This window comes from Engraulis encrasicolus, chromosome 5, assembly GCF_034702125.1.
Source record: "Engraulis encrasicolus isolate BLACKSEA-1 chromosome 5, IST_EnEncr_1.0, whole genome shotgun sequence".
Taxonomy (NCBI): Eukaryota; Metazoa; Chordata; class Actinopteri; order Clupeiformes; family Engraulidae; genus Engraulis; species Engraulis encrasicolus.
The window spans coordinates 10,289,575-10,312,074 of record NC_085861.1 but is presented as its reverse complement, the minus strand read 5'-3'; the positions used below and the strand labels follow the sequence as shown (position 1 = coordinate 10,312,074).

Sequence of the window (22,500 nt, the reverse complement as noted above, 5' to 3'; positions counted from 1 at the left end):
AAACAACCATTTGTTTTGTGTATTGTGTATGATACTTTCCTCCGAAAACAATCTCCCAAAAAAACGATAATTTTTAGGTTTTGGTATGTTAGTTAAGCATTTTTTAATCTGGCAACACTGACTCCAAGCAATGTGGGCATTATCACGATCACGAACACATTTTGCACATACGTACAGGTAACATAATCTTTGTCCTATGACTTCCAGTTGACTGGTGGTCAAGAGAAAAAAAAACTAGGACAACATTCACTGCAGATGAATGACAGAAGCAGGGCTCTAAATTAACACTCACCAACTGGCCAAATGCTGGTGAAACTTCTGTTTGGCTGGTAGAAAGTAAAAATTAACATCTGAAGAAAAAGAAGTTAATTTAGAGTCCTGGTCTGCATACAAGTATAACTCGTCCAGCCATGTGGCCATTGTATCCGTTGTGTGACTTTGCAGTGCAACAAAAAATGACAGATTAGGTCGCTGTGACCGTGAGAGATTGTGACATGATGACTCATCCCAACACAAGGTCACAGGTGGCGAGGCACGGCCTTGGAATGCTTTCTCAACAACGCTTCATTCATATCTGACGCTCACATCAACCTTGCACCCTCACCTTGACCTAAACCTTCCCCTAGACACATGCACATACACAAACAACCACATGAAAACAAACACACACACCCAGTGGCAAAACGTGCACCGCAAAGCTTTTATGGAAATGGAAAACAATGGGAGATTTCACTGTCACACTAACACACTGAAGGACAAGGCAGACACTGGGTTATAAACCCTAGTATACCAGGAGCTCCCTCCCATCCATTTCCAATGTGTGGGGCCACCTCTGACCCAGTTAACAATACAACTCAAATATATAGTCAACAGCAACACATACGAATTAGGGATGGCACAAACCGCACCGAAAACCGAAACCGTACAATTCACACACATACCGAACCGAACCGTGCCATCCGCAAACCGCAATTCATGTACTGCCCAGAAAAATATGTAAAACAGACATTCTAGGAGTATCTTATCCAGTCTCTCTGATTAAAACATTAGCGTATAAGACCAATCAGAGGATGACAATTAAAATCACACCATTTTCACATTATGAGCCTATACAATAAGCCTATTATAAGCCTATACATCACTTTATAACTGCAGTTATATAAATATTGTTTAATATTCCCAGTGCATCATTTATCATGAACTAAAAAAAAGAACCGTAGAGAACCGAAAACCGTGACCTTGACACCGTGATATGAACCGAACCGTGAATTTTGTGAACCGTACCACCCCTAATAAAAATATTATTTAGATTTTTTGAAAATTATTCCAAGTCTCACTTGGGAATACCTTCCGGGCCCATAGTGTGAGAATCACTGCCCTATACCAATGCAATCCAATGTAATGCAATAAAAATGGCAAGTCTATTTGTATAGTGCATTTCATATACAGGTGCAATTCAATATGCTTCACACACAAAATTATAAGCAATCCAATGTAAAGTAATGCAACGCAATACAATATATTATAATGTGATGCAACATATCGATCGCTAAGGAGGACACTGACTTGTAGAGGGTGAGGTCGGTCTGCAGGTCGGGGGCCCGGGGGTGTGGGGGAGGGGCGTGGCGCGTGTCCTGGGGGTGCCGCATCTCCACGGCCTCCTGCGGGGTGACGTGCAGTGTGACGGGGATCACTGGCAAGATGCTGATGTACCTGTGGAGGAGAAGAGGAGAGGAGGGGAGTTGGGTGCGGAGAGGAATGGGGTGGGGTGGGGAGAGGAGAGGGGAGGGAGGGAGAAGAGGAGAGCAGGGGAGGAAGGTGGGGTGGGGTGAGGAAAGGGGGGTGGGGGTTACACAGGTGACGAGAGGTGAATTAAATAACACGCAATAAAATGACAAGACAAGACAAGCAAGTGGCAAGGCAAGGACAGTCATAGAGTCAAGAAGTGTCAAGGACAGGGGAAAGAAAAGCAAGAGGAAAAAAAGAAAAGGAATAATAATGAGGAAAAAGAAAAAAGGTCTTCTACAGATGTTTCTCTTCACTACCATCTACACACAACCGGTTTGCAGTCAGTCCCAAAGTCAACAGACTGCTGAAACTCCGGCTGGCCGGTCGGTCGGCGGGGCTCAAAGCGCTACATGAGAATATAGGTCACATGTGGTGTGTGTGTGTGTGTGTGTGTGTGCTTGCGGTGTGGTGTGGTGGGGTTGAGCCAACGTAACAATGTACAGTCCAATATCTGGAAGCAGAGAAGTGGAGCCACAGCCCCATTCCATTACCCATAATCCTCTCTCAGAACACTGCAGCCTGAACTCAAGGACCCCTGAACCCCTGAAACAAGTCAAGCAAGCGCACATACACAGACACGCTTATTATTTGATGGCAAGGTGAATGCATGTATGAATGCGGATGGGTGTTAAAGAGTGATGTGTTGGATTTGTACTCTATGCATTACAATTGAATGTACTGTACCACTATATATATAAAGCTGACAGGGTAATGCCACGTAGTAAAGCTGGCTCACTTTTTGGCCAGGGTAATGCTGCGTGTTTACCAAGCACGACATACACGACCCAGGTAGCTGAGGTGGTTGAAGAAGTTTCGCCATGAATTCGCTTTGTTCGCCCTGGACGAGGCATTGACATGTTTGATTTAGCTAATCACATAACAGCTCTCACGTGACAGCCTGTGACATTCGGAGATATGAATGTTCCTATTGGTTTTCGCCGAACTGCGTCACAGCTCATTATCATAATATTAGCTTGACTTTAGTCATAAAAAATTCGCTGTTAATTCGCTTCGCTCCTGGTGAATTTGCTCTAGTAGCTTTATTCGCCTTCCGTCGCTCAGGTAGCGTAAGTTGCGCTTCGTGTACACAAGGCTTAACGCTGCCGTTTAGTAAAGCTAACTTACTTCTTGGCCAGTGTGATGTTATAGTAGCTGAACAGCGATGGCCAGTGTCGGTACGACAGTCTCCTCCACCCCTCCTCGTCATCGGGCCCCCCCCAGATGATCTGGGGACTGCGCCCGTCATGGTGGCCGTGGCCGTGCGATTGGTTCTCGGGGATGGGGGTGGGCTCGGGGGCGGGGAGGACGCTGAGAGTGCTGGTGGGGTCTCCCCCAGGGAAGACGGGGGCCACCCCCAGGTGTGGCGGCAGGCCGGCGGCCTCGCCCAGAGGACTCTGCTCCGATACCTGGGCGGCCAGGTAGGTGCGCAGCCCCGCCGGGTCCGTGTACACCAGGATGCCGATCCAGATCACCGTGCCGATCTGTCGTTATTAGAAAAAACACACAGATGAGTAATGCGAATTATCAAGACTGGTATTCAAGGTCATGCATTGTACAGTAACAACACCATTACAAGCCTTCATTGCCTTGTATATACTATTTTAAAACACAGAAATATATTTATTTAAAGAACTACTACTACTAATTAAACATTTAATAGACTTCATCTTTCTGTGAGTACTGTCATCATCAGACTCATTGTACAGTTGCAAAGCACACTTTGGAGCCATTTGGATTTAAATATTTAAGATTCTTTTTATTCGTCCTGGGGGAAATTTGTCTTGAACATACACATTTTCTGCTCATGTAGCAGCAGCACGCAAATTTTTGTAGGATGTTTGGGGCAACTACAACACATCTGTGGCTGGTTCGTCCCGGGAGACATTCAGGCATTCAGGTTTGCCATATGGCTGCAATGACCTTCTCCAATGACCCCTGACACAATCATCTTGCTGTCTATCCAGCGCCGCTGTGACCTTGCAGTGACCCTGAAACAGCCTTCCCCAATTCCCTCCTGCCCCCTGACCAGGGGTGCATTTCTCAAAAGCATAGTTGTTTGCCGGTTAGCGACTTGGGCAGTTGCCAATGGGAAATTGCATTCGGGTTTGAGGAATGCATCCCAAAGTTGTATAAAGTAGGAGTAAAAGCACTCTCTTACCAATGTGGTATGATATTGCATGGTTTGAACTTTATAATATCATATCATATAATATACATACTATACATACTATAAATACATACTATACATACTAGTGTTTTAATGGGCATGCTGGTGCTAGATGATCATGTCAACAAAGACCACAATAGAGATTGCCAACGTGACATCATTGCCCTCAATAAATTTACTTTTAGGTCTGCTTTTTTCTTGTTTGCACGACTAGGATTGGCGGACCCAGGATACTATCTGACAAGCACTAGAATTTGATTTGCCCACGATGGGAGCAAAAGGCGTTGCCGACCCATTTGGTCACATGTGTTGGCAACCTCTATACATTGTGGAAAAAAAAGAACTTTCAAAAAGGGCACTTTTTTGTTGAGGAGGGGAAAGGAGCAGGTGCTTTAGCACCACCTCATCCCTGTCTTTGCACGCCTCTGCTCACCATGATGATGCGTTGTGCCAGGCGTGTGCGTGCCAGGAAGTAGACCACCCGCAGCCTTTTGGGCAGGCGCAGGTTGCGAAAGGCGGGCGTCTGCAGGGTGATGGTGTGGGGGGAGGGGCGCGGGGGTGGCGGCGTCTCGCGGGGACGCAGGGGGCCCGGCTTGGGAGGGGGCATGCCAGCCTCGGCCGGAAGACGCCTGTTCAGATCGGCCAGCTAAGAAGACAAGAAGGTGGTTAGGGGGCGGTGTATGATAAATAAAATTTCCATTACTGAGTCAACCTGTCTTTGTTACCGAAGTCCTTACAAAGTCATTAAGACAAGTTTGCGCACAAAGGTGAGCTCTACTTCATAGTAATCTAGTTGTTCTGTATATTTCCTGTGCACTTTGTATTTGCTTGTGATGTTGGCTATGATTATGTCCTCTTTTGAAAGTCGCTTTGGTTATAAAGCATCTGCCAAATGCAATGTAATGTAATGTAATTCCTTCATGTAATAACCTTCATCGGGTCGGGTGCCCATATTTATGCACATTACGATTTTAGTTTAAATCAAACATAAAACTGTTTGTTACACCTTTCACAACTGGAAAGTTTATCTTCCCCTATGGTTTAACACATTTTGCTTCAAAAGCCCACAAGAGATAAACCCATGTAATGATTGTCCAAAAAGTGTGCCCAAGGGTACCCATTTGACTTTATCAAGTTCATATATTTAACATCAAGACAGACATGTAAGGGGGGGCGCTGTGGCGCAGTGCAGTGTGAGCTTGCATGCCCATGGGGACCCCGGTTCTACCCCATCTCTCTCCACACTCACTTCCTGTCGCAATTTCACTGTCCTATCCGAAATAGCCAATCCAAAAAGCCAATAAAAATATCTTTTACATTTTAAAAAAAAAAGACAGACATGTAAGCAATTTGCCACAAGACTGCAGTAATTCAGGTCACCAGTTGGTTAAGTTTTGAATTTTGTTCGAAGCAACTGGACTTTGTATCGCCTTAGCAGCAATATCCATTGTATTATGTCAGCAGTCAGGACTATTAGGCCAGTGAAAACAAGAGTGATGAAGTCCATGTGTAAACTGCAGGGGTCAGTGGGGGGGGAGTGAAGAAGAGCAAACGTGTGTGTGTGTGTGTGTGTGTGTGTGTGTGTGTGTGTGTGTGTGTGTGTGTGTGTGTGTGTGTGTGTGTGTGTGTGTGTGTGTGTGTGTGTGTGTGTGTCAGTGTGTGTGTGTGTGTGTGTGTGTGTGTGTGTGTGTGTGTGTGTTTGTGCGTGTGTGTGTGTGTGTGAGTATGTATTTGTGTGCGTGCATTCGTGTGTGCGTGTGTGTGTGTGTGTGTGTGTGTGTGTGTGTGCGCGTGTGTTGGGGGAGCGAAGAAGAGCAAACATGGCGAGCAAAGCAAACGGAGTGCTGTGTGCTCTCACCTCCATGCGACGGATGTCTATGGAGAGCACGGTGGTGAAGAAGAACATCTGCAGGAAGAAATCTGACACCAGGCCCACCACAGCAAACAGACAGAACTCCTGCGGGGACCAGAAGAGCACAGTCAGCACAGCAGAACTGATGAATACAGCCAGGGGGGGGGGGGGGGGAGACGACCCTACAGCAACTGAATGTGCTTAATAGGAAAGTTGCTTTGGTCAAAGGCGTCTGCTAAATGTAATATAATGTAATGTAAACAAAACGAACACTTGAAGTGTTGATTTTCTTTCCTGTTAATAACATTCAGTTGTTCTAGGTTCTAAGTAGATAGCCTTTAAAAATAATAAGAGCCCCAATTTAATCCTACTGATTGTGTGCCTAATAGGAAAGAGAATCAACATTTATTTAATGGTTACAACACCATGTACAGCAATATCATATACACACTGTACCCCAAAACTAACCCTATACTAGGTGTGTAAGTAAGTGAATAACATTTTGTATGGTTACGATCACTGTTACACAGTAGGCTTACCTTGTGATGTAGATACAGTATACTATTACAAGGACTGTTGAATGAAGTGAGCTGAAAAACGCCTCAGTGACACTGACTGGATCACGTAGCCAAATTTGCCACTAGTGGTGTCAACAATAATCGATTCGGCATTGCAATGCAATGCGGGGCATGGTCAATTCAATTCAATGTGGCAAGTTCCAGAATCAATGCGAAAAAAATTTCAAGTTTCAATTACTTCCGTGGATATTTCAGGAGCAAATGAATGTTAAATTAAATAAAAGCACTTCAAAGCATTGAAAACAGCAACACTGATACAGAAAACAGTCAATAAAATGTTGCTCAGTATCTAACTACTTGCATTGCCTCATCATGACTGATGAAACATTTGCTTTGCTTTCAGTAGAAATGTAATGAATTGCAATGCATCGTAGAATTGAATCGAATCGAATCGAAACCGCCGTAATCGAATCGAATCGAAATCGAATCATAATCGGATCGAATCGTGAAGGCAGTGCCAATGCACACCACTATCTGCCACCTTTCAAACTGTTGATACACTTTGAGATGCATGATTGTAAGCACTGCTGTGCACAGACATTTTGGAGGGCAGGTACCTGTATGGCGGGCACCAGGGTGAAGTATCCAATGAGGATGATGCCCAGTTCAGTAGCCATGTTCTTCATGATGGACCAGCTCTCGTTACTCAAACCTGAAACACGAGCACGTTTACATTCAGGTTAGACATAAGACGTGCCTGCACAGTATGCCACTGCAATGACCTAGGAGGATTTGATAGTGTTGTTTGTGTTTGAGTCGTCAATGTTTTTGTCTTTATTGTTTAGATTTTGAGCTTTATTCACAAGCTTCTAAATATCTGAGAGTATGACAGGAAGAGAGTGGGAAAAAGAGATGGGGCAGGGCTGGCAAAGGACCCAGGGCTGGACTCAAACCCAGGTTGCCATGGGCATGCAAGCCCATATGTGGAGGACTTCGCGCGCAGTGCCACAGTGGCCCCCCACTTCACTTTCTTCTATCCCCCACTCTCCTGACCTATGTGTGTGTGTGTGTATCTTTCTTCTACCGGCATTCTCCTGGCCTGTGTGTGTGTGTGTCCCTTTTTTCTATCGCCGTTCTCCTGACCTGTGTGTGTGTGTGTGTGTGTGTGTGTGTGTGTGTGTGTGTGTGTGTGTGTGTGTGTGTGTGTGTGTGTGCTCGCGTGCACATGTCACTTCCTACTTCACCCTTCTCCTGATCTCTGACCTTTGACCTCACCTTGTGCGATACGCAGCTTGACCTCCAGGTCCACAGGTGTGGAGACTACCGACTTGGTGAGGACCAGCACATTCTCCAGCCCGATCACCACCACCAGGTAGGGAAAGATCTCTCTGGAACAGCAACACACACAAGCGCACACACACACACGCACACATGCACACACAAACACAGAGACACATACACACAGATACACATACACATTTTATTGAATCTGTGCCGACTGCTGTAATATTAAACTAGACTACGAAAAAACAATCGTGAGAAGCAAAACAAGGTTTTCACACTAGATCTGTGTGTGTGTGTGTGTGTGTGTGTGTGTGTGTGTGTGTGTGTGTGTGTGTGTGTGTGTGTGTGTGTGTGTGTGTGTGTGTGTGGTGTTGATGGTGACCCATTTTGCACTCCAGCACTCCAGCACTCACAACACCATGCATGCTGTTCTCACATGGCCACGCAGGAGAGCAGAGCAGAGGGAGAGACAAGAGAAGAGAAGAGGAGAGGAGAGGAGAGGAGAGGAGAGGAGTGGAGGGATGAGACAGAAGAGAAGAGAAGAGAAGAGAAGAGAAGAAGGAGAGGAGTAGGAGAGAAGAGATGGAGGAGAAAGAGGAGAAGAGAAGAGAAGAGAAGAGAAGAGAAGAGAAGAGAAGAGAAGAGAAGAGAAGAGAAGAGAAGAGTTTCTTAACTGGTGGGTTGGGATTGAAAAGTGGATCGCGGAGGGGTCGCCAAACTGTGGTGTAAACATGTTAAATAATCGTTTTATTGCCAGTTCCCAGATTGAGGGAAGATATGGTGTTGAATAAATTAATAAAACATAACTGTATCACTAAATGTATGGTTTTATTGTAAAACAGACCTATTTCACATGTAAACACTCCAAATAGCAAACCGGTCTCTCAACGACCCAAAGACCAACAGAGTTGAACCAAAACATTGGGTCACAATTGAATGGCCATAGACAATGGTGGGTTCCATTCCAGTTAAGAATCACTGGACTTAGAGCAGTATAGCAACAGAGCGAGATTCACTCCAGTGTCACGCTAATGAGGTATGTGGGGGAAAGGTGAGTGGAGAGGTGTGAGCAAGGAACTGGACCAGGCCACTGCTAGAAAGGTGACCGTGTAAGTGCAGGGTGTGTGTGTGTGTGTGTGTGTGTGTGTGTGTGTGTGTGTGTGTGTGTGTGTGTGTGTGTGTGTGTGTGTGTGTGTGTGTGTGTGTGTGTGTGTGTGTGTTGGCGGGTGGATTAGACAAGGGCCATAAAAACGGCATAGGAGAGTCTACACACTTCAAAGGTAGAGAGGAGGAGATGTGTATGAGGGTGTGTGTGTGTGTATGTGTGAGTGTGTGTGCGTATGTATGTGTGTGTGTGCAGTGCAAACGCATGGGGGAGGTTGCTTGCATAACCCGTAGCCTTCACATATTCTGATATATGACCTCCTCAACGGACACCTCAGTAAAGACGAGAGGTCAGCTCCAGCTGTGTGTGTGTGTGTGTGTGTGTGTGTGTGTGTGTGTGTGTGTGTGTGTGTGTGTGTGTGTGTGTGTGTGTGTGTGTGTGTGTGTGTGTGTGTGTGTGTGTGTGTGTGTGTGTGTGTGTGTGTGTGGAGCCCACTGATTCCAAGAAAAATAGTGTGTCCATGGTGCGAGCTCACACCACTGTGGATCTAAGCACTTCTGGCTCCTATGATTGGCTCTAACAAAAAAAGAAAAAAAAAGACTCCCCGCCCACCTGAAATCTATCCCAACACAGAAAAAAGGCCCCCTCCACCTTCTATCCCTCCCACCCATGGCCAGTCACAAATCACCAAACCGCTGCCATCACCAGAGCTAGTTGGATATTAACCTACTCTTGAACCATTCAACTTGTTTAGAAGAGAATCAATGAGAAGCAGACACCCACGGGGTGGGTGGGGTGAGGGCGGGGGGAGTTGGGTGGGATGTGGGGTGAGTTGTAGTTTGAGTCAACATGACATGATAAATGTGGGCCAACGCACCGGAGAGGACATGCCCGTTACGCAGGTCGGCCTGTGTCTGTGCACATGGAGTACACATGGGTGTTGCATGAAGCATGATGAGTTCAAGTCTCTTTGCACGTGTTGTGTTTGTGCATGCTGTTTGTGTTTGATAGTTTGAGTATGGCTGTGTGTGTGTGTGTGTGTGTGTGTGTGTGTGTGTGTGTGTGTGTGTGTGTGTGTGTGTGTGTGTGTGTGTGTGTGTGTGTGTGTGTGTGTGTGTGTGTGTGTGTGTGAAAGAGATGGATTGTGTGTCCCTACCATAAGTCTCCTCTCAGCAGCAGTGGTGACATCTGTGTGTGTGTGTGTGTGTGTGTGTGTGTGTGTGTGTGTGTGTGTGTGTGTGTGTGTGTGTGTGTGTGTGTGTGTGTGTGTGTGTCTTACCCTCCGTTCAGGGTGGGCGTCAGACCAAAGAGGGTGCAGAGGCCCACGGACATTAGCAGAGAACTGAGCACGGTAACCACGGCAGCCAGAGCCAAACCCCATTTGGACTTCACCATGTCAATCTTACCTAGAGCGAGAGAGGGGGGGATGACAGAGAGAGAGAGAAAGAAAGAAAGAAAGAAAGAAAGAAAGAAAGAAAGAAAGAAAGAAAGAAAGAAAGAAAAAGAGAGAGAGAGAGAGAGAGAGAGAGAGAGAGAAAGAGAAAGAGAAAGAGAAAGAAAGAGAGAGAGAGAGAGAGGGGGGGCAGGGAGAGAGAGAGAGAGAGAGAGAGAGAGAGAGAGAGAGAGAGAGAGAGGGAGAGAGCGAGAGAGAGAGACAGACAGAGAGAGAGAAGAGAATTTGAATTTTAACACACCTTTATTGCAAATTCTTGGAATACAGAGTCACAAGACAATCACAAAAAAACAAAAGCTACATAGGTAAAAGACAGAGAAGAGAGAGAAGAGAAAGAGAAAGAGAGAGAGAGAGAGAGAGAGAGAGAGAGAGAGAGAGAGAGAGAGAGAGAGAGATATCTTAAATGCATCTTTGAGAGCATGTACAAGACTAATGTGTGGGAAGTTCTAGGAATCTGACACAGGCAGCCTTGGTCATTGATCTGAAGCGGAAACATGGCCCAAAGAGGCGATTCAAGGAAAAAAGCCCTTTGTGCACAAAAGGTGCAGGGCAAAGACTGACCGTAATTTTCGGAGTCAAGTCAAGTCAAGTCTATTTTATTTTCAAACAACTATGTAAAAGGGTTAGCAGAAAAGTTTGAAATTGCATTTGACTCATCTCCAATGTGCAGTTAAACTAAAACATTTAAATAAGACATTGAGAATGATCTCTCTCTCTCTCTTGAAGCATTTCTCACCTCTCTGTCTCTGTCTCTCTCTCTCTCTCTGCCTCTCTCTCTCTGCCTCTCTCTCTCTGCCTCTCTCTCTCTGCCTCTCTCTCTCTCTCTCTCTCTCTCTCTCTCTCTCTCTCTCTCTCTCTCTCTCTCTCTCTCTCTCTCTCTCTCTCTCTCTCTCTCTCTCTCTCTCTCTCTCTCTCTCTCTCTCTCTCTCTCTCTCTCTCTCTCTCTCTCAAATCAAATCAAACAAAGCTTTATTAGCATGAATGATGCAATCATTGTTGCTAAAGCTGATACAGAAGAAAAACAATATATATATATATATATTTTTTAAAAAAATGTATTTTTTTTTTAAAGGAAAAGGAATGAAAAACAATAACAAATGTCTTTCATTAAACTAAGGATCAGTGCTGGGACCCCTTCTGTTTGCAATATACACGTCCTCCCTGGGACGTGTCATTCAAACACATGGGTTCTCCTACCACTGCTATGCTGATGACACCCAGATGTACCTGTCGTTCCGTCCAGAGGACACCACGGTTTCGGAACGCATCTCTGCCTGCCTCACCGACTTGTCAACATGGATGAAGGACCACCACCTACAGCTGAACCTGGCCAAGACAGAGCTCCTGGTGATCCCAGCTAAAGAGCCGCTCAGTCACAACATCAACCTCAAGATAGGCTCCACCATCGTGACCCCAAACAAAGTCGCCAAAAACCTTGGCGTCATGATTGATGATGAGCTGTCATGCTCCAACTACATCAACTCGGTCACCCGGACCTGTCGAATCCAGATGTCCAACGTACGGAATATCAGACCTGTGCTGACACAATATTCTACCTGTCCTGTCCCGCGTTGACTACTGCAACTCACTCATGACAGGTCTACCTGCTTGTGCGCTAAAGCCTCTGCAGATGATCCAGAATGCGGCGGCACGGTTGATATTCAATCAACCCAAAAGGACCCATGTTACTCCTCTATTTATGAGTTGCACTGGTTCGATCGCCGCCCGGATCAAGCACAAGGCATTGACCCTTGCCTACAAAACCATCACAGGAACGGCCCCAGCTTATCTGAAGGACCTACTAACGCCTTATGTTACTGGAAGAGATCTGCGCTCATCCAGCACAAGCCGTCTGGCTCTGCCATCCAGTCGCTCTAGGTACTCCCAGTCAAGATTGTTCTCCGTTGTGGTTCCCAAGTGGTGGAACAGTCTCCCAGAGGCAGCAAGACTAAGCACCTCTCTTGCAGCCTTCAAGAAACAACTAAAGACATTCCTCTTTCGAGAGAATCTACTAGACTAATGATTGAACTGGCCTTGCCCCAGGGCAGAATCCTGACATTATGTTTAGTTTAGTTTAGTTTGTGAGTGTGTGTTTGTGTGTGTGTGTTCTCGTTATTTCCTCTTTATTATATATATAAAAAAAAAAACTAACCCCTCTTTGTAATTGCACTTGTTGTTCTGTATATCTCCTGTGCACTTTGTATTTGCTTGTGATGTTGGCTTGATTATGTCCTCTTCTGAAAGTCGCTTTGGTTATAAAGCGTCTGCCAAATGCAATGTAATGTAATGTAATGTAAAATGAAACAAGTAAAATAATTGTGTCAAATTAAACATAAATGAAATTATTCTTAAGGAAACTAACCATGTAGGCCATGTATATAATCTATATTTTTTATTTCGGTACTCATACATAAATACATAGGCCTACATGCTTATACGTGCACATACATACAAAATATTGTTCAAACATCTCTTAACTGGTGGCATGTCATTAAGTAATCTGCTGCTAAACAGCAATAGTTGATGTCTTCTCCCAATAATATAAATATCATTTCCTTTATTGACAGGTTGTCAAAATTGGGTATTTTTGTTCTCAGCATATTAAAGAATACCTGTCTTGTGGCAGTGTATTTGGAACAGTGAATTAAGAAGTGTTCTTCATTTTCGATCATGTTTATACAATATACACAGGTTCTCCTTTCTCTCGGTAGCCACGTTTTGTGGTGTCTTCCCTTTTCAATGTTCAAATTGATGTCACTTATTCTATATTTCGTCATGAGTCTTCTTTTTTTTCTTTCTCTAACTTGTAGTAAATATGGCGCTAGACAGTATGGTCTCTCTAAAGCCCTGTATATGTCTAGTTTCTGATTATTTTTTATTTCATTCTCCCAAAATTCCAGATACTGATTTTTGTTTGTTTTGTCTATATCTATAAGTAAAGATTTTGTAATATGGCTTAAGTGTGTTATCTTGTTCTTATATGCTATTTTAAAGAGGATGTCATTTTCTGTGGCCAACTTGTGATGAAAGGCCTTTAGATGATATGATGTAGAGTTGCTATGAGCTAGGTGTAGCCAGAATTTAGATGCTCTTTTATTGACTTCAATAGAAAGCGGAAACCTCCCCAGTTCTGCTCGGCATGCCATGTTAGATGATGTTCTGTGTACCCCTAATATGTCTTTGCAGAACTCTCTCTCTCTCTCTCTCTCTCGTCACACACTTAAAATCCTTTTTGTTGTTTATTTTATTTCATGGATCCTGCCATGAAATAAAAAAAAATATCAAAACGAATTTACAGTAATATCCGTGACGTCTCCTCCGAGGCAAACCCTGCAGGAGAGATAGCCAGGCAACGCCCTTCTAGAGACACAAGACCTTCACCTAGTCAGGTCACGAGCAATATAAACATAATTTCTGAGCTCCGGAGAAATCAAGATCTCCACCCACTTTGTCTGGAACTAATCAACTTAAGGCAGAGGCGTGTTCAAAGCAGTGACGTGGTTTAAGCAAAGATGTTCTATTGGGACTAGGAAAATCCTTAGTTCAAACTTTGGCATAGCCTTTCCTTGCCGCGACCAGTAGCAAACCGAGGGAGGCAGATCGACCATGCTGTTTGGGAAACTTTACTCGTTATGCAAGGGATCAGACCAAGTCTCAAACAGAGATTTGAAAGTCGATGATAATCAGGCAACAGGAGAGAGCCAGAGGCCGCATGTACAGATGCCGCGCTTGTCCAGGGGGGTGGATTGGGGCACTGCAGCACTAGGCAGGCGGGCGGGAAGGCGGTCAGGCGGGCAGACGGGCAGGCGGACGGGAAGGCGGGCGGGCAGGAGAGCCGTCTGTGACGCCTCTTCTGAGAGAGAGCCAAAAGTCGCATGTACTGATCTGAGGGGTGTGTTTTTGTGTTTGTGTTTCTGTATGTGTGTGTTTTTGTGTCTGTGTGTGTTTTTGTGTCTGTGTGTGTTTTTGTGTGTGTGTGTGTGTGTGTGTGTGTGTGTGTGTGTGTGTGTGTGTGTGTGTGTGTGTGTGTGTGTCTGTGTGTGTGTGTGTGTCTGTCTGTGTGTGTCTGTCTGTGTGTGTGTGTCTGTGTGTGTGTGTGTGTGTGTGTCTGTGTGTATGTGTGTGTGTTTGTTTGTCGATCTGAGGAGATTATCCCTGGTCCAGACAGGAACAGCCCTGCCTGGGGCTCAAGCCAGGAGGGAAATAAGGGAAAATGGCTTGCTGCCCGCCTGCCCCTGACCCGCTCGCTCGTTCTAATCAGAGCCAGCCAGAGCTGGTGCCAAGGAACCAACTGATGCCAACGGCTACAGGGCCACTGAAAGCTATGGCTGGGCCCAGGACAAAAGTAGTGTGAAGGAAGCGTGCACATCCAGTAACGCAGGTGCTGGATCAAACAAAGATGCTTAAAAGAAGAAGGAATGATTTATACAGACACACACCTATACACCTAACGAAGACCGCCTCAGGTCGAAACGTTGTGTTGAATAAATTGGTGAGCAGCAACGGTGTGCTGATTTTCCTTCTTTTGGGCCCAGGACAAAGTCATCTGAAAGGGCCCCAACCCAACTGATGCCAATAATTGGCTTCAGGGCCGCTGAAAGCTATGGTTCAGCCAGGAGGGAAGAAGGAGGCGAAGGACAGAACTAGATTTTTATTTTTTTTAAATTAAGGCCACACCAATTTAATTTGTTGGTTCTCGGATTTTTTCAGGAAAAAGTTGAAGCGAGAGGGCGGAAAAAAAAATAAAAATAAAAAAAATTAGTCGTGTGGTAATGCCACGGATGTAATAAGGGGACTGTTATGTTATACCACCTGTATATCAGCCTCACATGGACCTCCAAAGGAAGGTGCAAGACAGGCAAACACCTGGACATGGAGAAGGACAGTGTAGAAGGGAATTAAGGCAGCCAAATAGACCAGGCACAAAATTAGCTCACAGGGCAATTATTATATTAATCTGGTTTGAATAAACTGAGATGATTCAACAGTCTGAAACCGCAGTCTTTATTGAACAAGACAGCAAATACAGCATTTGTGACCATATCAATGGAATTACAAGCTATAGGTATGTAGGTTATGTACTTGCATTGAAAGTCACACAGTAGCATCTTCACAGGAGCTGACAAAGGGCAATTGGTCCCGTTTGGTATGTGTACGATCCTCAGCCCCATCACCAACTGGTGGTGTTGTCTGTGAGATGAATACCTGGAATGTAAATCAAAATAAGACATTTTTAAATGTAGACATATACAGTTCCTTTATTTTTAACAGTTGCAATCTTCCAGGGTTGGACAAGGCCTATTGCCTTCTTGCACAGAGCAAGTAAAAGCACTGTTTGGGCAAGTGCATATCGGGCAAGTATTTTTATGCATTGCGCATTATTGGAGCAAAAGACACACAATTTTCATCAAATAAAGATATTATATTGATGCCAGTCAAAATATGCCCTTTTTGTCAGAAAAAGTATCTCATTTAAACAAAGCAAGCAACCTTGATAGAATTCAGAGTTTTTTTTCCCCTTTGGAAAAAACAAACAAACAAACAAACAAAAAACACAACAAAAAGTAACGTGCAAGTACAATGCATTTGGTTTGGGCAAGTGGAAATAATAGTGTATTTGCCTAAACTTGTCCAACCCTGTACGATGTCATCACCGAGCCGTAGAAGAAGTAAACAATAGGTAACGTCAGTGATATAACCCCTCGGTGTTTGACGGACGGTGTTGAGTGATGCATATCGAAAATGTATTCAGGGGAAGTGCATAGATAGAATGTCAAAGCAGCTGAGAATATGCAATTATTGATGCATCACATGGCACGTTGTTTACTTTCTCTCCGGCTCGGTGGAACTTCCTGACTGACAAGAAAGATGGCGGCGCCCTGTGACCATGTTCACCAGGGCGCATCATTCGAAAATGTACTTTTATCTAAACTATCCGGCGCAGTATCAAACTTCTCTATACATTGCTTTACGTGTCAACACCCACGCGACGAAGTTTTGAGTAACTTTGAGGCCCGCAAATGGGTGGAAAGTACATATTCATTACGAACTAGTTCTACTTTGACCAGGATTTATCGGATGGCTAATACTTCAGAAAGTTTTGGTTGCCCTTGCCCTATCATACACCAAGCAAATAATATAGTTAATGGAACCCACCTGCACAGACTCTTGGCTGGTTGTTGAAATGGTTCTGTCGAATAAATCCCCGAAGTTCTCTTTGTCTTCGACTTCGGTGGCAGATGGACACTCCCAACTGAAATAACTCCCGGTAGCCCCAGGTGGTTTATCACTCCCAGACGTTCTATCCCACCCGATTATATTTCACGTATTATCATACACTGCCACATACAAGCAATTTAGGGTTAGGTTTAGAGTTAGGCATAGGGTTCAAAAAACTAACATCAAAAAGATAACTAGCTCCGTTATATGGCGGTGGGCTCGATAGTCTGGCTAGTGAGAGCGTGCCGACCGGAACGAACGATTTGGGGTTGGGGAGCGACAATCTGGGAATCCTTCGACTTCTGTTACCCTGTCGACGAGTTTCTTGTTCTTGTGCGTACTATGCCATACACTGGCTGCTGCCCCGGGGGTTGCTTCCTCCAAGCGGGACCATAGTTGTTGTTTTTCTTTTTTTAAAAAACTGCTATCCCACTCCACTAATTCCAATAAGAGCCATACTGTGTTTCACCGCTGCTACTGCTAACCCACAGGGGCTTCAACTTGTCATTGCATGTTTGTCTGTAAAACCATTTGAATGTAACACGTTTCCTGATTCGCTAGTCGTAATCGGCATGTTGAAAGGAGTGGTTTTATTGGTTCTCTCCGTTCATGAAAACATGCAGTTCTGATTTTTTTTAGCGATTTCATTTTTTGCGGTATTGAAACTGATTTTTTTTTTTTTTCCATTTTGATACAAAATACAAGCGGCGAATCCGAGAACCAACAAATTAAATTGGTGTGGCCTAATTAATTAAAGAATCTGAAGAGTGCTGTCCATCGCTTGCTTCATTCATTTATGGTTTATGTGGGATTCGGCACCCAGTTAAACTGTGATACCGGTAATCATTAGGTGATAGCAGAGATTCTTTAAGTATATAGAGATATGCAAATGTAATAGGTTGCTATGGGCACCTCACATGACCAGGTTCCGGTCTGCCTAAAGGGGTGTGTCATAATACTCCTAGCATTGAATAGAACAGTCCTTAGGTCTGCCTAGATCTGCCTAAAGGGGGATTCCCCCCCAATAATAGAATCCGGAAACAATGGGCCAATGGAACCTCTCTCTTATCTACTCTCTCTGGTGATAGTGTAGTGTGAGCGCGTCTCCACCACTTTTTCAGCCAGGAGGGAGAAGAGGGAAAATGGCCTGCTGCCTGTCCGCCCCTGACCCGCCCGCTCGCTCACTCGCTCTAATCGGAGCTAGCCAGAGCTGATGCCAGAGAACCAACTGATGCCAATGGCTTCAGGGCCACTGAAATCTATGGCTGGGCCCAGGACAAAGTCATCTGAAAGGGGCCCCAACTCAATGCATAAAATGCCATAAGGACCCAAGTCTGGGCCATAAGGACCCAAGTCACTCACACTCACACTCACACTCACACTCACACTCACACTCACACTCACACACTCACACACTCACACGCCTCAGGTATGGACCAACATAGACACAGACACACACATATTTACACAGCATTGTACACACATAGATGCATACACACACTCAGAAACAGACACCAATGCCAGGAGCTGGCAACAACGTGGAGCGGTCGCAGTTGGACTGATAATGTTAGACCAGACCAGACCAGGGGGAAGTGTAATTGGTCACTCATACACAGGAATACAGCTGTGTGTGTGTGTGTGTGTGTGTGTGTGTGTGTGTGTGTGTGTGTGTGTGTGTGTGTGTGTGTGTGTGTGTGTGTGTGTGTGTGTGTGTGTGTGTGTGTGTGTGTGTGTGTGTGTGTGTGTGTGTGTGGTCAGCTATTGCACACACTTTTCTGCCATCATCCAGGTGACTCATGAGGTGAGATGGAAAGCTTACTTCATTCATGATGACTCACTGGATTTAGTAACGGATGGGGATGCAACATTGGCTTTAACACCCAGCCAGCATATTACTTCGCATTTTAAGCTACTGCATGGCAAATGTCCAAAATAAAGTGAAAGCCCCAACTGGGAAACTCCAACTCTCATCGCCATTGTGACACAGCACTCTACAGCACACAAGTGTTCTCTGCACATTGCACACAACGAAATTGCATTTATGCCTCACACGTGCGAGGGGCCAGCCCCCAATGGCGCCCGAAAGGGAGCAGTGCGGCCGGACGGTACCTCAGTCATGGCGGAGGATGGGGGAGAGCACTGGTTAATTACTCCCCCCACCAACCTGGCTGGTCGGGAGTCGAACCGGCAACCTTTGGGCTACACGTCTGACACCCAAACCGCTTTCCCAGGCGCACTGCACACACCAAGGCCAGCAGCTAACCACATAGCAAGGTCAATGCCCCGCTGCCCTACATTCTACTGTGCCAAAGCCAAAAAGGACACATGTCCTGCCCTGTCAGGTTTGACGGTTTTACACACAGGCACAGGCACAGACATAGAGGACAAACAGGCGCACAAGAAACACACACACACACACACACACACAGCAGACACAAAGTACACGGACAAGACACACACACACACAGCAGACAAATAGGCACACAATAAAAGCGCGCGCACAGACACACAGCAGACAAAAATGCGCACACACGCACGCACGCACGCACACGCACACAGAGAAAAGCTCTCCAGCACGACTGGTGGCGTGTATAGATTAGATTGGAGATGAGATGAGACGAGACCGGAGGATTAACCTCAGAGGCATCACATACTGTATTGGTCAATGGCCGTGACTCAGCAACAGAGTGTAGTGTAGTGTAGTGTGGTGTGGTGTGGTGTGGTGTGGTGCGGTGCGGTGCGGTGCGGTGCGGTGCGGTGCGGTGCGGTGCGGAGCGGAGCGGAGCGTAGAGTAGAGTAGAGTAGAGTAGAGTAGAGTAGAGTAGTGTAGTGTAGAGTAGTGTAGTGTAGTGTAGTGTAGTGTAGTGCAGTGCAGTGCAGTGCAGTGCAGTGTGGGAGTAATGAGAACACAGTCTCCATGACGATATGATACGGTATTGATTTCTTAAAGCAGGGATTTGATTATTTTCGATAAGTTCCCCACAATACGATACGATACGATACGCTAATATGTTATTGCGCAAGGGCATTGTACAGGGGCCAGCGATTCCATTATTTTTCGCTACTTAAGAATGCCCCGAGATACGATACGATTTGATTAAATCGCTGGCCGTAGGATCGATGCATCGATACATTTCGATTATTATTTACACCCCTAAAGTAGAGGCTGTGAAATGACAACCTCCCAAAACAGATAAAGTATGAAGCTTCTCCTCGTCTTATGGAATCAAGAATCTGTAGCCCTTAGAGACAAGAAAGCTCCCACACAATGTTCACTTTTGCAGCCTTTACTTGTGACCTAAGCACTGCAAATGTGAACAGTGTGCGGGAGCCTTCTTGTCTCTCACGTTGGCGACCCAGGGGTTCCCCTCCGACGCAGCTGGCCAAAGGAGGTGTGCAAACAGAATCTGTAATCCTACACTGGGAGGGAGGGAGGGAGGAAGGAAGGGATAGGGAGATTTTGTCATTTCGTAACATCATGTTGGATTTTATGATTCAAAGTGCAACCTGAGGACAGTCATGTCGAGTGACTTGTATGGGAAATATTTTAATAAATCAATAAAGATAATCTTAAAAAAAGTCAGTATCTCTGTAAATGCTTCAATGTGTAGCCTCCGTATGACAGGCAAAGTTATTTGTCAGATGATTGGTCAGGTCACGGTCAGCTGTACTTCTCTACTGCGATAAGATTAAACCGGTGTGTGTTTGAGAGAGAGAGAGAGAGAGAGAGAGAGAGAGAGAGAGAGAGAGAGAGAGAGAGAGAGAGAGAGAGAGAGAGAGAGAGAGAGAGAGAGAGAGAGAGAGAGAGAGAGAGAGAGAGAGAGACGAAGAGAGATTCCGGCGTGGAGAGGTAGATGTAGGTTAAGAGGATAATGATGTGAGAGTCTGAGAGTCTAAGTGTGTGTGTGAGTGTGAGTGTGAGTGTGTGTGAGTGTGAGTGTGTGAGTGTGTGTAGTAGAGAGAAGAAGAGAGAAGTAAGAAGAGTACGTGGAGGAGTGTGTGTGTGTGTGTGTGTGTGTGTGTGTGTGTGTGTGTGTGTGTGTGTGTGTGTGTGTGTGTGTGTGTGTGTGTGTGTGTGTGTGTGTGTGTGTGTGTGTGTGTGTGTGTGTTATACGTACGTGTGGAGAAGTAGATATATGCGAAGAGTATGATGTAGGTGGTGACGAGGGGGATGAGCTCTGCGATGCCAATCTCCTCTTTGAAGTGCACGTGCAGCATGTGGTCGTCACGGAGACTGCAGTTCACAGACGGGTGGAGCTGCTTCAGGCGGACACGCAGGCTGCTCAGGAACCTACACACACGCACACGCACACGCACACGCACAGACGCACACAGTCAGACAGACAGACACACAGAGAGACAGACACATACACATACACACACACACACAAACACGCACGCACACACACGGTCAGACAGACACACAGAGAGACAGACACATACACATACACACACAGACAGACACACACACACATATATACACACACACGTATGGGCAGGCAGACAGACAGACAGACAGACACACACACACACACACACAAACACACATACATATATGAGCAGACAGACAGGCAGACAGACAGACACACACACACACACACACACATATGAGCAGACAGACAGGCAAACAGACAGACACACACACACACACACATATGAGCAGACAGACAGGCAAACAGACAGACACACACACATATGGACAGACACACACAGACAGACACACACACAAATGAACAAACACACAAGGACAGACATACACACGGACAGACAAACATATGGACAGACAAACATATGGACAGACAAACATATGGACAGACAAACATATGGACCGACACAGACTCAGACACACAAATGTAGAATAGATACATCAAACATGTAGCAATTGTACTTCAAACCAGCACTGTTAACAAAAGCGTATACAATACACACCCTGCGGCAGGCTAAACAAATGTGAAATAACACATACTATGTTTGTGTTTGTGTGCGCACGTGTGTGTGTGTGTGTGTGTGTGTGTGTGTGTGTGTGTGTGTGTGTGTGTGTGTGTGCATGTAGATGCGTAGTGATGATGCTGATGGTGTGTGTGTGTGTGTGTGTGTGTGTGTGTGTGTGTGTGTGTGTGTGTGTGTGTGTGTGTGTGTGTGTGTGTGTGTGTGTGTGTGTGTGTGTGTGTGTGTGTGTGTGTGTGTGTGTGTGTGTGTGTGTGTGTACTAGCCAGGCTGCGCCCTCCTAGTGATGCAACACCTTCGACAGCGTTGCTGCTTCTAATCGAGATTTGAAAGTCTATGATAATCAGGCTATGTGTATACACGTGTGGTGATGATGATCTTGATGACGTTGACGGCGTGTGTGTCTGTGTGTCCACATCATAAAACCAAAGTCCAAACCAATGACATTAGCATATATACAAATACCAGTCAGGTTGTTAATTCCTCACCTGGCGTCATAGTTGCTGAGTGCGATGGTGATGGTGTAGGTGACCACGCGCTTGCGGCCGTCCAGACTGACGCCCGTATGCTTCCCGGGCACCCCAAACAGCAGGTCTGGGAACAGGCAGAGCAGGGGTGAGGAACCGCAATGAATATTAGTAAAATCACTGTTTTGTTGTTTGGATTTATATACCATATACAGCAGTGGTTCTCAACTGGAACAGTCTTGGGACCCACCATTTTCCACTCTCATTCGGTCGCGACCCAATTTTTTTAGCGTTCAAGTCAATTCTCAAAATGTAACCAAGACTCGAATGACTGGTTGCACGCTATCCATCTCGCATAAACATTCAGATTGTATCTATGACAACAGATGACACAGAGTTCACTAGCCTATCAAAATAAAAGTTGTAAATTGTTGCAAGAAAAGTTGGATTTTTTTTTTTTAGAATTACATTTTTTTTTTACACCAAGGCTCCGCGACCCACCCATGACCCCTCCGCGACCCACTTTTGGGTCGCGACCCACCAGTTGAGAAACACTGATATACAGTATTCAATCATGATGACTCCACTTCAGGGGTGAGGAACCTTTTAGTTATTCGAGGAGCCACTTCAAAACTTTATGAAGTCCTCCAAGGACCGTGCTATGAACACAAACCAGGGGTGAGTTTCTCAAAAGAGAAGT

At 45.4% G+C, this 22,500-nt stretch overlaps 1 protein-coding gene across 2 annotated transcripts in view; it reads right to left on the bottom strand.

The window, feature by feature from the left end:
- Nucleotides 1–22,500, bottom strand: part of scap (SREBF chaperone) — a 58,915-nt gene that overhangs the window by 22,063 nt on the left and 14,352 nt on the right. For both annotated transcript variants that reach the window (XM_063198656.1, XM_063198657.1), the window contains exons 6-14: nt 21,822–21,927; nt 20,505–20,677; nt 9,994–10,120; nt 7,601–7,713; nt 6,943–7,037; nt 5,814–5,912; nt 4,389–4,601; nt 2,914–3,269; nt 1,567–1,713 (exon numbers count right to left, since the gene is read on the bottom strand). In XM_063198656.1, the coding sequence (XP_063054726.1) occupies nt 1,567–1,713; nt 2,914–3,269; nt 4,389–4,601; nt 5,814–5,912; nt 6,943–7,037; nt 7,601–7,713; nt 9,994–10,120; nt 20,505–20,677; nt 21,822–21,927 (1,429 nt within the window). The remainder of the gene's footprint in view (nt 1–1,566; nt 1,714–2,913; nt 3,270–4,388; nt 4,602–5,813; nt 5,913–6,942; nt 7,038–7,600; nt 7,714–9,993; nt 10,121–20,504; nt 20,678–21,821; nt 21,928–22,500) is intronic.